This window comes from Spermophilus citellus (assembly GCF_964194105.1).
Source record: "Spermophilus citellus genome assembly, chromosome: 11".
Classification (NCBI taxonomy): Eukaryota; Metazoa; Chordata; class Mammalia; order Rodentia; family Sciuridae; genus Spermophilus; species Spermophilus citellus.
Window position 1 is genome coordinate 130463556 of NC_138192.1, and position 17369 is coordinate 130480924.

The window sequence follows — 17369 nt, forward strand, 5'->3', positions numbered from 1 at the left end:
GACGAGGATCTGAGATCCGAGGATGCAGCCAACTCGTCGCCCACAAACTACTCTCCTGCTTCTAAGGCATTGATGGTTAGCTGGCCTTGTGCAGAGCCTGGGCACTGTGCTGGGACACATCCTGTTGCAAGTGCTATCTGAAGCTCCCAACGTGAATAGACAGAGAAGCTTCTGGTCCTCGGGGCCGGGCAGGTGTCCCTGCACTGGAGACATCACTGCTCTGTGCACAAAGGACTTCTTGGCTGTGGGAGACAGAAGCCATCATGGCTCGGTTGTGGTCCTCGTGCTGAAGGGTCTAGGGTGACGCCAACATACATCCCAATATCAAGGGTCAGGTTAGATCAGGCCGACAGGGACATGTCTGCAGCATGGACTGGTATTTCCAGATTGCCCCCCAGAGGACTCCAGTTTACCTTCCCGCCAACCCCATGAAGGGGACAGCGGTTGCCGTACCCTGGCCACCCAGCCTGCCAGACTCTGGGTCTCTTCCAGCCTACTAGTAGCACCTACTTTTTTTCACATTAAACTCAACTCTAACATGCATGGTGCACACACTTTACATACAGCTTCACCTGTCCTCACAAACGCTCACACCTGTGGGATGTGAGGTAGCTTCTGTCAGCCCTGAGAGTGCTGCCACTCTGACTCCCAGCAGGTTAGTTCTTGCTGTGACCTCCCACCCCCAGGAGTAACCTGGGTGCTGTGTCTGGCTTCTTTTGCTCAATCTGATGTCTGTGTGTGCGCGCATGTGTTTGTGGACACTCATGACTCAGATCTGTCCCCTGCTGTGCGTCTGGACCATGCCTGGGGCCTGGCCATAGTGAATCAAGCTGCCATGTATTCTGGGTCCATGTCTGGTGGGCCTGTGCTTCAACAGTGTAGGAGCTGCCTTGTTTCCCAGGGTCCTTCTGAGCCCACACCTGCAAGCAGGGGACACTGTCCCAGGCACTGCGTGCCTGCTAGGCCTCCAGCCGTGCGCTTCCCTCTGCAGCAGTGCTGGGGCGTGTGGCAACCTGAGTGGTCTCTTATCAGTGAGTGAGTGTTCCGCGCTGGCAGGCGGCTGCGCTTCCTTTCTGCGAACTGTCTACTCAGACCTCCAGGGCGTTAGCCTGTCAGGTCTTCATGTATTTGCAAGTATGTTTCCAAGATTGTCAACAGCCTTACCCTTTGACCCAGTCCCTCTACTCACAGAATGAGCCCCAGATGGGCCCACATCCGCAGTCTGCGAGTTGGGTGTCATTTCCTAAATGAGGGTCCACTCGCACACTGTAGCAGCGTGCCACACTCCCAGCGTGTGCCAGGGGCAGCAAGTGCACCAGGAAATTCCCATGTCAAGGAAGAAGGAAGAGCATGTGCTCTCAAAGGCTGTGCATGTGACTGTCATGCTGGTCCCTGGAGGGGGGGACTGTCTGGGGAGACAGGTGCAGGCACTTCATTGTGTTTGCATTTGGCAGCATGTGACTATTAACTCTCCGAAAAATAAAATGAAAATAATAATCAGCGTGGTCACCACATACCCAACAATGCTGGGATGGAGGAGGGCATGAGTGGTGGCTCTGAGGACACAACTGTTCTGATACCATGTAACTAGGACAGGTTAGGCTCAGCAGGTTAGACTCTTGGTGACAGCTACACAAACTTTTGTTTGCAAAAAGTGCTGCAGGAACCATCCGCAAGAGGAAGAACAGGAAGGATGGTGCCCGCGGTTCAAGGAGACATGGATGACTTCCCTGGAGGCAGCTGACGCTGGAAGGACTGGGGAAGGGAAGCAGAGCACCGTGTCCTGACACTGCAACACAGCTCTCTGGGCCTGGAAGTTCACGCCCACCTGCAGAACAAACTTCTTGCAATGCTCTGACCACTGTTCTAGGTACTGGGGATACAGCGGAGAATGAGAAGGAAACCTCCTGCTTAGAGAGCTCGAATTCTAGATCCTTCCATCCTCACTGCCCAACACGTGACCTTTATATGTCGAGTGTGACAGTTGCCTCAAGAATTCTCCTGCTTCTTTCCCCCATGACTCATCCAACACAGAGCAGCCCAACAGCTGCTCAGAACTACGGACTCCCTGCTTCAGTCCCTCCAGCCACACTGATATCTGGACTCTGAGCCACATGGACCTGCCTGGCCTGGGCCTCTGCCCCCTCCAGCCTGATGTCCCACAGCAGAGGGCAAAGCATTCTCACTGCAGCCATGTGCCTGGTATGCTGCTGCCCAAGGTGTGGAGGGTGGGAAGAGGTGAAAATTAGGAGGTGAGCAGGGGCCAGACTGGACAGGTAGATCTGAGGCAGAAGCAGTGGAGAGTGTGGACAGAGTGAGCCTCACTGAGACAGGAAGCAGGAAGCTGGGAACGCAGCATTGTGCAGAGTGAACCTAGCTTCAGGAATTCAGTTGCAGGCCTGTGGAGTGCTCCAGTAGATTCTGGTGGGTATGCGTGGCCTGGAGGACAGAAGGGGGCTGGACTCTGGGAAGACTCAGGGCACACCTGAGTGTGGCAGAGCAAGCACCCAAGGTGGAAGTGAGTCCAGCAGGCCATGTGGGGAAAGGACATGCAGGAAGCCAGTGTGCATGGGACAGGTGGAGGGAAGGAGGCCCTGGTGGTGGGAAGGGGCACTGCACACTGGGGGAGGGTACAGGCACTGAGCAGTGCAGAGAAGTAGGATGAGGACACAGAGTAGCCACTGCAGAGCAGCCAGGCTTTAGGGAACCTTTAAGCGAGTTGGAGAAGATGGTGAGGCTGAGGTAGCCAGGAGCAGCAGTGTGGAGGCGGCAGGGTGGGACTTGGCACACCAGCTCAGGAGTCTTAGAATTTTAGGTGGTGGGGACCTGAGGGTATATCTGAGCAAAAAGACCCAGGAAACGGGGCGAGGTGACAGGAGAGGAGAGGAGGGAAGAGAGTGCAAACTGGGGGCAGGTGGGAGGCCTCCCCATGACTCCTGCTATCCAGGGACTTCACACGCTCCACAAGAAGCGCCATAAGGAAGCCATCTGCAGGAGGCATGAAAAGGTGGGTGGCAGAGTGGTCTGTGTCACAGCACAAGTCCTCACCAGACTTTCCAAACAGGAGTAAGAAGCCAGGGGCCTGGGGAGGCCGTGGTGAGTGCGAGGCCCCAGTTACCTGTCCCTCTTCCCCCGAGGTAGCAGCTCCTGCTTCTCTTTCTCAGCATCGTCTCTGGCTGTGCTGAAGTCGTCATTGTCATCTACCAGAAGGTTCTACATTTCAAGAGTAAAACAGCTAGTGAGCAACGTCTCCACGTCCGTTTAGCCTATATTTTAAAGAGGTATGTTTAAAAAATCACCTAAAGTGACAAAAGGAAATATTCAGATTAATATAAACCAGATTATTAGGGATGTAAAATGTTCTAGTGTTTTATGAGAACAACTTGTGGGGGCTTCACAAGGGAAATTAATTCTAGCCATTGACCTTTGCCTTCCATTACGAATGCTCCCACTGGGACTGAGCCAAACAAAAGGGGCTTTATGGGGACCCAGGTGGAAACCATGCACGTTGACCAGCAGGTCTCCAATCTGCTGTGCTGGGAACAGCTGTTTGTTTTATAAATTCTGTTACTTTTTTAAATCAATGTGTTTCTATAGCTGAAGTGTGAGCTTCGACCTTGGCATTTCCCTCAGGGCTCCTTCGCTGCAGGATGAGTGACAGAGCTTCCCTCTCCTGTTCCCTACACTCAGTCTCAGTTTTACCTGTGAATCCTTTTTGTGGTAAACCCTGACCTCCCGCTACCTGCCTCGGAGTTCGACCACAATGCAGGCCTCCAGGCCACATGGCAGGAAAGGGCAGTTCCTTGGCCTGGCCCTAGTCTGGTGTTAAGGGCTTCCCCACCTGAGTGGTCACATTTCAAAGGGTGACTCTTGGGGTGTTAGCCTCAGTGACTTTGGGAAGGGATAACTGCTGCTTGGTGCACCTCCTTGGGAGACAAATACTTCATAACCAGGATCGTCTCTTTCAATAAACTGACATGATTACAATTCCTATTCCAAAGTTGTATATATTTTAAAAAATGGTGAATCCCTATAAAACAAACAAACAAACAAAAACCACCTCAGTCAATGGGATAGACAGCCCCGCTCTCAGGTAGAGGAGAGAAGGCTACTATATATATGTAGATCCCATGGTAGATTCTCGACACTGCCATGCTTGCATTCTTTGGATAAATATATTTTGTTATCACATAGCAATATCTTTAAAACATGCTCGCCAGGCTTGTTTGCTAGTGTTTTATTATTAGAATTTTTACATCTATGGTCACAGGTGGAATTGGTCTAAATTTCCTTCCACTGTCCCTTACAGTTCTCAGGTCAAGGTTCCACTATTCTTACCACATGTCTGCCTCTCTCTTTCTTACCCATTATCTGAAATGATCTCAATGGGGATCATTGTGTCTCAACGATCTGATAAACTTCTCTATGGTGTTATTTGATTTTTGTGTCTTGTCAGAGTGGTCAAATTGCTTTTAACCAACCCACCTTAACACCAATAGTGTCTCCATCTTTCAAGTAATAGGGTGCCCCTTGCAAAGTATCTTGCTTTTTCTTCTTTTTCCTCTTGGTAATTTGCTGGTTCTATAGGAAAATCAAACATCTTAAATAAAAATAAAATTCAACCTCAAATTCTTACTAAATAGCCCATCACTGTGAGAAACTGCAGTTGCCCTAATTGCTAGGCCAGGAAGCCCCAAGTCCTCTGGGAAAGCCCCATAGCATTACCCAGCTAGATATAGGAAGCCACTCAAATTTTTCAGGGAAGTATTTGGCAATTTCAATTTTCTCCACAGGAAGAGAATAGAAATCGGCCACTCTCTGCCTCAGGGAGCCGGTGGTCCAGCCTCGGGTGGTGTCCCACACCAAGTCCACAGCAGGGGCGTAGGCCCTCTCCTCAGGGATGCGCATCTGCGTCCTCAGCAGTACGTCCTGGGGGCTGCACAGAGAACAGGATGCCAGGCTCAGAACCAACCAGGCACACAATGCCTGCTAGGGCGTGGGGTGGGCACGGGGGTAAAGCATCCCAGAACTCTTTTGGGTTTTATTTCAGACTCCCCTACACCCTCAATGCTGGCAGGAAACTTTTGTTCTCCCCAGGATTTCCTTCAATCCTGACGAAGAACAGAAGCAAAGACCCCACCCTGCATCCAACACAGATCCTGGAGAGGCAGCAGCAGCAGCAGCGGGGAAAGGGGCAGCTGCGGCAGAGCTGAGGCCTGGGCAGGACCTGCACTCCTGCGGGGAAGGGAACAGGAACCAGCCTGACAGGTTCAAGCCATGGAGCCCCCCAGGAAATGCTGGTTCAGAGACAGAAGTGGGAAGCTACAAAAAAAAAAAAAAAAAAAAAAAAAAAGACAGTTTGAGGCAGACAATTATGTACCTGACATTAGGAACTATAAATGTGGATGCTGAGGGGCAGCCAGGGAGCACAAATACAGGGCTCAGAGTTGGGGAAAGGGAGCCAGATAGAGAAAGCTCAGCAGGAAAAGGTCCTGGGCAGGGGGAGGAGAAAGAGTATATTTAAAGGGAGGGATAAAAATCTAGACACACAGACATTGTTACAGGATACAAGGTAAAAGCCACAGGTGAGAAGTGGATGGGAAAAAGGGGAGAGAGACGAGGCGTGATCTCAACACTGCAGTCCCGTTACATGGTGTTTTAACCCAGAGCAGGGCAGCGCGCTGGGTGGCGTGGGTGACAGGAACAGAAGTGGGCCTGGCTGGTCAGGAGCTGGGAGCAAGGGGGGCTCTGTTTTTATGGTGGCTGAGTTTCAATTCCAGACACCAGAACTCCTAACACATTTCCAGAATACACTCTGTTTTAAGTTGCTAGACTACTTAGAGGTAGTGGGGAAACACCACTCGGACGTTAAGGTTGAGGAGTTTTGAGAGGCCAGCAGCGGTGAGAAGACGGGCACAGGGCTCTACCTGGGCAGGAAGACTCACCCCAGCTGCTCCTCCTCCTGAAGGGGCTCCAGGCAGATCTCCGGTCTCCGTCCTAGTTTATATTCCCTGGTAATAAGTGGAACAAAACAACACTGGGGGGGGAATATCATTTGATTTTTCAAGACAATGATTTTTTTTTTTGCTAGTTTTAAATTTTTTCCTTAAGCAAAAGGCTGTTTTCTTATGTAAGAATGCTTAAACTTCTGGAAAAGGGGAAAACTCAGAATACTTGCTGTGGGGATTATTTAGACCCGAGTCATTCCCGACTAAACAGGGAGGTCGTGCTCTGCGAAGATGCCAGAGAAATGGTCCACTGTTTGGCCAAGATTGAGATTCTCACACCCTTGCTATTTGGCTCACAATCAGAACTGATGTAAAAGAATCCCACAGGAATGCTTTTTCTAAGGCAAATGACAGTTACTGTCCATGCCCCCAACCTGCTCATTCAAAGTTCCAGAAGGCTGAGCAAACACTTCCTGAGTGAGAGACAGCTTGCTCCTAACTTCCACTTCAAATTTTTTTATGTTACAGTCTCTGGAGCACAGGAGAAACACACAAAGCTACATTTATACTTAATGAGGAAAGATGACGTTATCCCAGAATTAAATAACAGTGAGAGGTGTCATCTGCCTCCCAGATGCTGTCACCTGACTCAAAGGAAGAGTCTCCTCATGGGGGCTCCTTGGCCACCCAGTCCTGAGGGGCAGCAGGGAGACACAGCAAACTTCCTGCAAGACACCTACTTGAGCCGCTGCCGGTCAGTGCGTAAGAGCCTGCCAGGGCGCCCGCTCTCCACCGTCCAGGCTCTGAGGAGGGCTGGGGCAGGGACAGCAAACTCTGAGGAAGGGGTTAAAGCTCTGGCCTAGACAAAGAAAAAAGACATTTCTTCACTGGTTTTAAAAACACTCATTTAAACGAACGGAATGGAGCAGTACACAATGACATCGGAGGGAAAGCACACCTTAAGTAATGAGAAAGTCTATTTAAGAACTCACAGGAGACAGGTGCAGTGGTGCACACCTGTAATCCCAGAGACAAAGGAGGCTGAGGCAGGAGGACAGCAAGTTTGAGGTCAGCCTCAGCAATACAGTGAGAACCTTGCCTCAAAATGAAATTAACGAAAACAAAATTCCCCAAAGGACTGGGGATGTCACTGTAGTGCCAGTGATAGAGTGAGGCCTTGGGTTCAATCCCCAGTACCAGGAAAAATAATAGGAATAGCTAACTCTTAAGTCAATCCTAAGAAATTTTCATATTCCTCACTGCTGAATTGGCTGGAGAAATAGGTTAGTTGCCTGTTTCTACATATGAGCCAAAAGCTGCATTTTAATCATGTTTTCAAACTCCACAGGGAGTTCTACGTGTGATTCACAAGAGCAGAGCTGCTCTGCGTGCTGCACAGTTCCCGGCTGTGTGCACTCCCAGCCAGGTTACTTCTCATCCTGAAATACTTCAAAATCCTTGCCTCCAGTAAGTAGGCCCAAACACTCATTAACCTAATGCAAGAAAACAAGCATCTTCCCAATTGTCCTCACCAGCGTAGTGACTGGCTTTCTGAAAGAATGTTATCTCATACACTGAGGACACACATGAGCCACACACCAACCACTGCTAGGCATACAGAGGCCCTGCATGCTTTCCTTTAAGTAAAAAGCAAGTTCATATCTGTCCATGAGAGCAAGACGCTTCTTCAGCTCTCTGGGTTATGCTCCACTTGGCCTTTCCACTTGGACACAACTCGCCTTCTCTGTGCTCATTAACGCACAAGAAAACATCATGACATCCAGTTTAGCATCCTAACACAGAAGCTAGTACCTGCCCCATGGGAGACTGACAACACAACTTGTATCTAACAACATTTAACATATGGCTCACAACGGTACAAAACAATGTCAAGTGAATGCTTTATGGATGTTTCAATAAACCACGTTTCCCTAAAAAATAAAAATGAGCATAAGCCACGAGTTGCTAAGGGTAGATTCAAACACAAGCACAGCATGCCTGTCAGCGTCAATAAGTGAAAGCCACGAGGGCAAAGGCGGAAACAGAGTCGGGGCTGTCTGGCCGCGGTGTCCGCTGCCTGCTGGTACTTACCCCTGAACATGGCACAGAGCAAGTGCCATATCAGAACAGACTGTAATTGAGGGAAAGGAAATAGAAGAACATATTAATATCTCACTGGAAGAAGCCATATCACCACTAAGGCCCACTACAGGAAGAAGTCTGACCTGGGACTTCAGGTCCACCAAAGCAGCATCTTCTGAGATATCCATGTCTCCCAAGTAGAAGAGAGAAACTTCCGCAGGCACATGGCCAGGGGCACCTTAAAAGGACAGAGGTGGATGTTTGGCAGGAATTTAAAACTTATTTCACATTTCTGAAAGACACTGCCATATTTTGACATTATAATGGGTTTATTTGACATTGTAAAGGATTTTGATATTGTAAACAGGTTTACTAAAAAGTCACTCAAGAACCTCTAAATCTGAATCCCTTTAATCAGCTCCCTAAGGATTCAGTGCCTGGTGAATTAGCAATCAGGGAGCACGCTGATGGCAGAATGTTCTGGGGAGCTTACCCTGGTAATATCTATCTATAATGTTCTTTTCCAAATTCTTCCTTTCCTCAAAGAAGACACTGCTGGTAGGCCACCCTGCCTGTGTTCTTGACATGGCTTCCTTCTTTCTTATGACTCTGATCTCAACTGGAGCCTCTTTTGTGTGCACATATAGTTTCCTCTGCATTGTCAAAACAGAACAGGAATTTCAAGGGGTGCAGCCCACCTGTCTTGTGTGTCTCCCCAATGCCTGATATGGTGGGTGTCACATACTAAAGGCCCAATAACTGTGGAATGAAGAAAATCTAAATAATAAGAAGGCCTTTCTGAGTATTTTCCAAAAATGGGAAAACTAAAATGCTCTCTGGATATAAAAGCTGCTAATTTTTTTTAAAAATGTTTTTTTTAGTTGTAGATGGACACAATATCTTTATTTTTATTTGTTTATTTTTATGTGGTGCTAAGGATTGAGCCCAGGGTCTCACGCGTGTAAGGCAAGCACTTTACCACTGAGTTATAACCCCAGCCCAAAAGCTGCTAAATTTTAAATTCAGAATATTGTTTGTCATTTTTGCCTTAATGAAATGTTTTGTTTACTGTTGGCTATACTGCTAATACATAATAAGAAATTACAAATGAATTATAAGTAAATAAAGCGAAAAAGCCCTGTTTGTGAGTGGTCTTGTGTCTCAAGGAAACTGCAGGTTGGTGCTACCTGAAAGGATGAAACATTTCCCTCTAGTTATAACAAAGAGGCATTATCAAAAATGAATCTTCTTAATTTCATGGAGAAACATACTGATTATGCATGCTTTAAAAAAATCTATAATTCAACTCTGCATGTAATTACTATTTTATTACCCAAGCATTTTTAGGATTTGTTTACAAAAACGAATGCAACCCAAATAAAAATAACTTTGTCGATTTCATAGCTATTTTAACATATTTTATTACTCTACATATACAGACCTAACTTCAAACAATAAGTAGAGAATCTGACTCATTTATATTAAGTTCATTCTGAAGAGGTTCAAAAAAATAGAATTATAATACATAATACCTTAAGGCACAAAAAAAGCTAAATAATTAAGCAAAGCACAATAAAAAGAAAAATATACCTGAAAACTTGGCCCTATTAAAAGAACATTTTCTTGGGCTTCAGGGTGTGGCTCAGTATCTACAGCACTTGCCTTGTGTGTGTGAGGCTCTGTGCTCCATCCCCAGCCCAGCACCAGCAAAGTCTCTTTACCTTCAGAAGAGATTTAAAGGTGTGGACAGAGGAAGTGGAAGCCCACACTAAGGCAGTATGGTCACTGCCAGGGACTCTGCCCACTGCAGCGTGTTCACTGCACCCGAGAATGAGACAACACTGTACTCCTGCATTTCTTCTCCAAGGAGTGAAATGCCAGGTGTCCCTAGAAGCAGTTCTTGGGGACGGTTGCGGGTGTGTGTGTGTGTGTGTGTGTGTGCGCGCGCGAGGAAAACGACAAAACACACAGGATGTGAATCCCAGCTCTGGCTTCTGCCCAGTGGACAATGGAACAGGCCGAAGCCCCAACATTCTGATACATGGTGACAAGGGGGCTTCTGTTGCTCTGAGGATCTTGAGAGCTGATATTTAAAAGACCTTTGAAAAAGTATCATATATTGATATAATATTAAGGTATAGTGCTTTACAGAGTTGCAAAGCACTGCATGAGATCAGGTGGTGCTGTTATTATTAAAAAGGAATAAACAGGCTTTGGTTTTCAACCTTGCGTTTTTCAAATAAATGTCTATTGACTCCAGAGCAGAAGCGGCATTTCACTTCTCCATGACAGGCTGGCTGTGGAAATTTAATTCTGTCCTCACCTTGGGTGCTAGCAGCTCTCCAGCCATTGCCTTGAGAAGAGGTACAAGGCTGGTCTTGACTCTCCCAGTGTCCTGAGTGACCACGAGGCTGGTACCACCAAATGGGCACCTTCAGGAAACCCTGAAAAACAGAGAGTGCGTGTGTGTGTATCTATATATCTATATGAATGTGTGTATAATTTTTTTTTCAATACTGTGAACTGAACCTAGTGGTGCTCTACTACTGAGCTACTTCCCAGATCTTTTTTAAAAATTTGAGACAGGTTCTCACTAAGTTGTTCAGACTGGCTTTAAATTCATAATCATCCTGCCTCAGCCTCCATGTCACTAGGGTTACAACATGCACCACCATTTCCAGCTAGAACTAAACATTTTTAATTGCTGTGATGTACAAAAATTAAAGAGAATCTTCACTTAACGCTTCCACAGAGAGAAAAAAAATTATGGATGGCATAAAATGTACTTAAAGTTGTATTTTTCCTTCTCAATTTACCAACTGCCATGATTATACTTACTGTTTTTGCCTAGAGATGCCACACCACTGCTTCCAGGCACTGGGAGCACCCCGGCACAGTGCATTTGTTAAATGAAACAAACCACATGAAACACAAACCCATTGCCTTCATACATGCCCCATAAAGTCAGTTTTACTAATTTAGTTCTTCCCACTTTTTTTGGTACTGGGAATTGAACCCAGGGATGCTTAACCACTGAGCCACATCCCCAACCCTTTTTTGTATTTTATTTAGAAACAGGGTCCCGCTGAGTTGCTTAGGGCCTTGCTAAGTTGCAGAGGCTGTATGTGAATTCACGATCCTCCAGCCTCAGCCTCATGAACCACTAGGATTATGGGTGTGCTTCACTACACCTGGCCCCACCTCTTTTTTTTTTTTTAAAGTACAGAAGAAATTAGATTCATTAAGAGAGAGAATAGGTTGTAGTTACAGAGCTCATTCCTGTAAAATATTTAAAATATATATATAAAAAATGCATAGTACAATCTCTTAATTAAATTGATGAAGATTAACAAATATTCAACCTAAATTAAATTAAATACATGTAAGTCAAAACACCCAATTTCCATTTTTTTTTTTCACCTAGCAGACTGTCAAAACTCAGAAAATCGAATAATATGCTATGTTGGTGAAAATATGAATAAACTTAAAGCTCATGACCTGTGGTTTTTGGACAGGAATTTAGTCATATCTGTTAAAATTTAAAATCCAAGTCCTTTAAGTAAGCCATTCCACACTTAGCAATTTACTTTCTGATACATGTGCATGCATAAGAAGCCATGTATACAGGGTATATCAGTGTAAATTTTTTATGGGAGCAAAAACTATGACCTACGGTCCATCTTTAGAAGATGTTCACATTATTGTAGGCCATAATTTTGGTGGGACATTTTCTGTTCTAGGAATTTATCATACATATGCAAAATAGCACCTATATATTTTTTATAGTGTTTTTCAAAAACAGAGACTCGTTAAATAAATTATGGGATTAGGGGCATAGTTCAGTGGCAAGAGTGCTTTCCTACTATGCAGAAGGCCCATTTTCTCCACCTTTGAAAAATAATCCCAGTGACTCAGGAGGCTGAGGCATGAGGATCACAAGTTCAAGGCCAGCCTCAGTAACTTAGTGAGACCCTGTCTCAAAATAAAAAAATAAAATGACTGGGCATTTAGCTCAGTGGTAGAGCCCCTGGGTTCAATCCCCAGTGCCCCCCTGCCCCCACCCCCAGCCAAAAAACAGTAGTGACATGCAATGTTTATAAAAGAGCAATAAAATAAGTCCTCACATACTTTGCCAACAAGGTTATTAATTTAGTAAGACTTGTTAGGAAAACAATTTGGCAATATGTAGCATCAAATCTTTAAAGAGTTCACGCCTTTTGAGTTAGTAATTCCACCTTTATTTTGTGTGTATATATGGTATTGAGAATTAAACCCAGGGTTGCTCTACCACTGAGCTTCATTCCCAAGTTCCTGAAGTATGAGACTAACCTGAAGGAGGGAAAGGTAGGTATGGTAATCGATATTTTAGTCTGAAAAGGTTAGGATGGAGATGTTAGGTTTATTTGGAGATGATCTTGCTAAATTACAGGTTGGCCTCAAACTTGAGATCCTCCTGCTTCAGCTTCCTGAGTTGCTGGGAATACAGTGTATGTCACCACTCCCAGATAAAAGGTTTTATATTTAAGTACTAATTGTAAGAACAAAAAAATTTTAAATAAGCTAAATATTCAACACTGGGAATATAGGTGAATTAAACAGCAGTTAATCATTACCTTGGATATAATTATTTCTGGGTTTTATAATCAGGTTAAAATGTTAACTATAAAAAGGATGAAATAAAATTTTTACATAAAATTGATTTTAATTTTATTTAGAAATATTTATAGGAAGGAAATATCTACCTATAAAATATTTATAGGTAGGATTCTGGGAAAGTTCTCTATTCTTTTTATGACTATATTTCCCTAATTTCCCACAATGAGAATATAACACCTTTGTATTCAGAACGATAACTGTTATTATAAAATGTCTATTTAGAGGCAAAATCTTACCGGAAGAGGAAGTTTTCCTTCAATTAAAAGCAATGTGTCTCCAGAACATATCCTAAGCTCTTGCAATGTTGCATCCTGGGAACACAGAAATTCTTTTTTGTCACTTAAGACTTCTGAGAGGAATAAACACACCATAGGCTCTTTTTTTTTTTAACCTCTAATACATTTTCAAGAAATAAATAAGTGAATAACAAAGTAGATACTGAAGACAAAGGAAGTAAGCTAGGACTACAAAAGCAGAATGGCATTACATATTAAATTGTGGTGTGCAAACCCTTAAGTATCTTCAAAGGGTTGAGAATAGGGAGACAACCGAGATGGGTGAGGACAGACTTGACTTGTGCCCTATGAGATTTTAATCATACCTAAAATTGTGTGGGGGATTTGGAAAGCTAGAGGGATCCAGAGAAGAGGATTTCTTATGAAGAAAAGAACAAGGGCAGAGTCAAAACTGACAATAACCATGGTTTGTTTCAGCAAAGAGCTGAGAAACTGACATCTGAGTGGGAAGTACCAGTTGAAGAAAAATGGGAAAGAAATTAGTTTGGAAAAGTGGGCACCAACCGAAGGGATGTGGAACAAAAATAAAGGCGGCACTCAAGACCAAGGTGGTTGAAATGCCTGGGCCCAGGGAAGCCATGTAGAGAAGAGGCAAAGGGTGGCTTGAAATGGGAGCCAGCAGGAAAATGGCCAAGGAAGGGCTGGAAAGGCTGGCAGGTTCCTGAAGTACGAGACTAACCTGAAGGAGGGAAAGGTAGGTATGGTAAGCAATATTTTAGTCTGAAAAGGTTAGGATGGGAAATAAAGGGCAAATCTAGAAGACAGTTTTGAGGGGAATAACTTTAATATTAGATGAATTGTTTGATACCGACTGGGGAAATAATTATTCAGATAGTGAATAATTCACTATCTGAATCAATATTCTGATATCCAAACCAAGACTCAAAGGAGGCTTCTCTTGATCTTGTCCTATCAACTGTTTGGGCAGAGTATTCCAGAGGAAGCCCCAGCACCCCTGCCCTCAACTGTTCAATGCAGGTATTAGTGAACAGAGGCAGGTGAAGGCTGGAAAGGGGCAGCTGACCACAGTGTTTCTGGGAAGAAGCTTCACTTGGCCTCCTTCCAAGGCCCTGGGTTTGGACTGGGAGGTTTGGTGCTATTTGGGCGAACAATAAGAAGCTTAACAAGATTCAAATTATCCTGTGATAAAACTATTCCTAAACTTACCCTAAGAGTTTGGCTGCACCCAGAGTTTGGACCACTACCAAGTGATTATCTGGTAAGATGAATTCTACCATCATTTACTTATAGAGAAACTCTGAGATTAAAATATGAAGGGGTCAAAAATTCAGTGTGGGCTGGGAATGTGGCTCAGTGATAAGAGTGCATACTTTTCATGTGTGAGGCCTTGGGTTCAAACTCCAGTACTGCCCTCACACCCAGAGTGTGCTTTAGATGCTTTCATGAGCTCCAGTGTCCTCTGCTCTCTGAAGTGCTCTGTTTCCTGGTGGAGCACTGGTCTAGGACATGCTCTCTCACCAGCAGGGCCGATCACAGATGTCAGAAACACCTCCACCTAGCCCAGACTTGCTCTGTATCAGAAAAACCAGTCAAAGAAAGGGAAAATAGATCTTGCTTAGCTTTTTGTTTCCTAAAAAAGAGTGAAAGTCTTCTCTAGAAATTTTTTTATATGAGTCGGGCGGGAAGGGGAAATCCTATATGAAACGCAATCATCTTCAGAGCAGAAGGTATGGAAATCCTCTTACTTCTCCACATAATGGCTCCCCAGCTTCATAGCACCAGTCCATTTTTCTTAAATGCCACGCATCTCCTATGAAGAAATCAATATTAGGATGAAAAACCCCAGAGAGTATGTTTTAAGAATTCAGTAGGAGTAACCAGTCTGGATAAATGAATGTCAAATGGGGCTTAATCTGCTAATAATCATTAGTTTTTAAAATGATCTCTTCCAGAGCATGAAGAGTTGTGTTTTCCTGCTCAATTTGGTTAATTTGCTTTCTTTTTCACCAAGAACCTGTGAATAAAAACAACATATTCATATATGTATTTATGACTAAAAACACTTGCTTCTATTATACAATATTTACTTTGTACCCTTACTCTTTTCATGTATACATATATACAGATCATATATCACTATACATATATATAAGTATCAAATCTCTTGTAAAAACAATTTTTTAAATTGTCAATGGACTTTTATTTTTATTTATTTATATGTGGTGCTGAGAATTGAACCCAGTACCTCACACATGCTAGGCAAATGCTCCACCACTGAGCCACAACCCCAGCACTAAAGATGATTTTTGTCATAGCTGAAGTATATGCTAAAATTGCTCAGCAACTGCAATTGTACAAGAAAATTCCTCCTATTAGCAGTTAATCAAACAACACAGCACTAGAACTTTCTGAAGAGTATCTGAATGAAACTGATGTGAAAGAAAATTTATAAATGTTAAATAGACTTAAATCAGATCTCTCTTTTTCAGTACACTTGTTTGCTGCTCACTCCCCAAACAAGAACTTTTTTTGAATGGGGAAAAAGTTGAATGGGGCAAAAATTAGAAACCCTGATTATTACAAACAAACAAAAACCCCAGCTATTATTTGATGAGCAAGATGCTGTAGCACCAAAACCATCTAATGGGCAAAGGAATAAACACATCTCCACCAGCCAGTCTCTGAACCCCTGCAGCAACTTTTTTGTAGCTCCTTTTTAACCATTAGTTTTAAATTCAGAAAGATTTGTATCAATTTCAAATTAATTTAAGTACCTTATAAAATTACTAGTCAGTTAAAAGTGAGCACCATTAGTCCACAACATAGTAGGTGGGAAGAACCTGGACCTTGAGAGCAGAGGCCTAGCTACTGGCTGGGGAACTCTGGCAAGCCATTTAAGCCTTCACAGCCTGTTTCCTTGTCTGTGAAATGGGAACGGGTGACCATCCCCCGAGGGAGGGCTACTGCTGAGATTCAATGAGATTCAATGAGACACTGCCTGTGTACTTCTACAGGACAGCCCTGTATCCAGAGCACGTGAACATCCCTTCCAGATAACACACTAGTGCCAACTTCAATGGTGTCTGAGGGACAAACTGTTTTAATAAAAGCAGCATGATTCCTCATCAAGCTCAGTGACATGACTGCACCCAGGAAGCTGCTGTAAGTTACTCTGGATTAATTTTTTCCATTCATATTCCATTCCCTAGTCTATTATACACATATATTGACATGAAATAGATGCACTGAAATTCTGAATCAATAAGACTAAAAATGTTTCAGTGGAACTAGATGTGGATAACTCCAGGTGGTAAAAATCTTAGCTTTCTTTCTTTTACATCCTTGCTGGATTCTATCTAGGCTAACCCTAAAACTACCTTTCTTTTAGTTTGTAAATAGAACCAGGAGAATTCATTATGAACACACAGAAATTTAAACTACTTTTTTTTTTTCCTGCAGTCTATAAAACTTTTTTTCCACAATCCTTGTGAAAAAGAAAGTTTGAAAAGTTTTTATTAGGCTTATATAGATAATTGTTTGAAGAATGTGGATAAGATTATGTCATCATGATAAATAACTTACCTGGCAGACTAGATTTCTCAAGCATTATCTTTAAACACTAAAAAAAAAAAAAAAAAAAAAAAAAGTTAGTTTTTGTTTCTGAATTATAGTATAAGAAGAAACACCCTTTTTGAACCCTGGGCCTTAAGTCTGATTATATTCATCATTCTTGGATAGACAAAGGCACATAGAATTAAGATGACCGACAAGCCAGCTCTCTTTCCTAGGAGCTGAGAGGGGGTCAGTTCAGGGAGGAGAAACATTTCCTGGTGTTTCCAACCAGGACTCAGCTCCAAGTTTCATTTACTGCCTTCTGTGTCTCTGCCACGACTTCCTTCCCATGAGGATTAACAGTGTGATTTGATCAAATTATTGATAAGGCTGGTTTCACAGATACATAATAACCTCTGAATCCTATAAAAGGAGATTGACCTTTATTTAGAAGCCATTAAAAACAAATGATCACACATAAACTCACGAGGAAAGAATTGTGTAAGTTGTGCCCTCATGGTACAATGCAAAAATGTGAAAATATGAACAAAAGTTTTAATAGAACAACTTTCTAACTTTTTGAGGGAAAAACGTTCCAAAGTAAATCTTGGGTCAAAAGTAAATAAAATTTTGTTTATACTACCCTAGAGCAAAAGGAAATAAAAATAAGGATGGTCACTCTTGTACTGCTCAGAATAAGAAAACAGTGGCCATTAATCAAATTATCTATTAATGGGTGAACATTTAAAAAATGAAGATATATCTTAGCAGTTCAAAGAATAAAACAGATTTATATGTCGTATTAGATGTTTAAAATATTTTAAGTGAACTTAAAAAGGTCTAGTATGTGCATGAGGCATGATACACACAAAGT

The 17369-nt window shown here is 43.4% G+C and overlaps 1 protein-coding gene across 12 annotated transcripts in view; it reads right to left on the minus strand.

Annotated features, from left to right (window-relative positions):
• Nucleotides 1-17369, minus strand: part of USP40 (ubiquitin specific peptidase 40) — a 67617-nt gene continuing 50248 nt past the window's right edge. For 4 of the 12 annotated variants that reach the window (XM_081260963.1, XM_081260964.1, XM_081260962.1 and 1 more), the window contains 12 exons: nucleotides 16526-16562; nucleotides 14689-14753; nucleotides 12923-12997; nucleotides 10354-10474; nucleotides 8174-8268; nucleotides 6689-6807; nucleotides 5946-6011; nucleotides 4726-4936; nucleotides 4486-4581; nucleotides 3119-3213; nucleotides 2200-2344; nucleotides 63-242 (listed from right to left, as the gene is read on the minus strand). In XM_081260963.1, the coding sequence (XP_081117089.1) occupies nucleotides 213-242; nucleotides 2200-2344; nucleotides 3119-3213; nucleotides 4486-4581; nucleotides 4726-4936; nucleotides 5946-6011; nucleotides 6689-6807; nucleotides 8174-8268; nucleotides 10354-10474; nucleotides 12923-12997; nucleotides 14689-14753; nucleotides 16526-16562 (1155 nt within the window). In that variant the 3' untranslated portion in view covers nucleotides 63-212. Of the gene's footprint in view, nucleotides 243-2199; nucleotides 2345-3118; nucleotides 3214-4485; nucleotides 4582-4725; nucleotides 4937-5227; nucleotides 5323-5380; nucleotides 5493-5945; nucleotides 6012-6688; nucleotides 6808-8039; nucleotides 8080-8173; nucleotides 8269-10353; nucleotides 10475-12922; nucleotides 12998-14313; nucleotides 14515-14688; nucleotides 14754-16525; nucleotides 16563-17369 lie in introns of those variants that run through there. The other 8 variants (XM_081260965.1, XM_081260967.1, XR_014017982.1 and 5 more) reach the window with 7 other exon arrangements.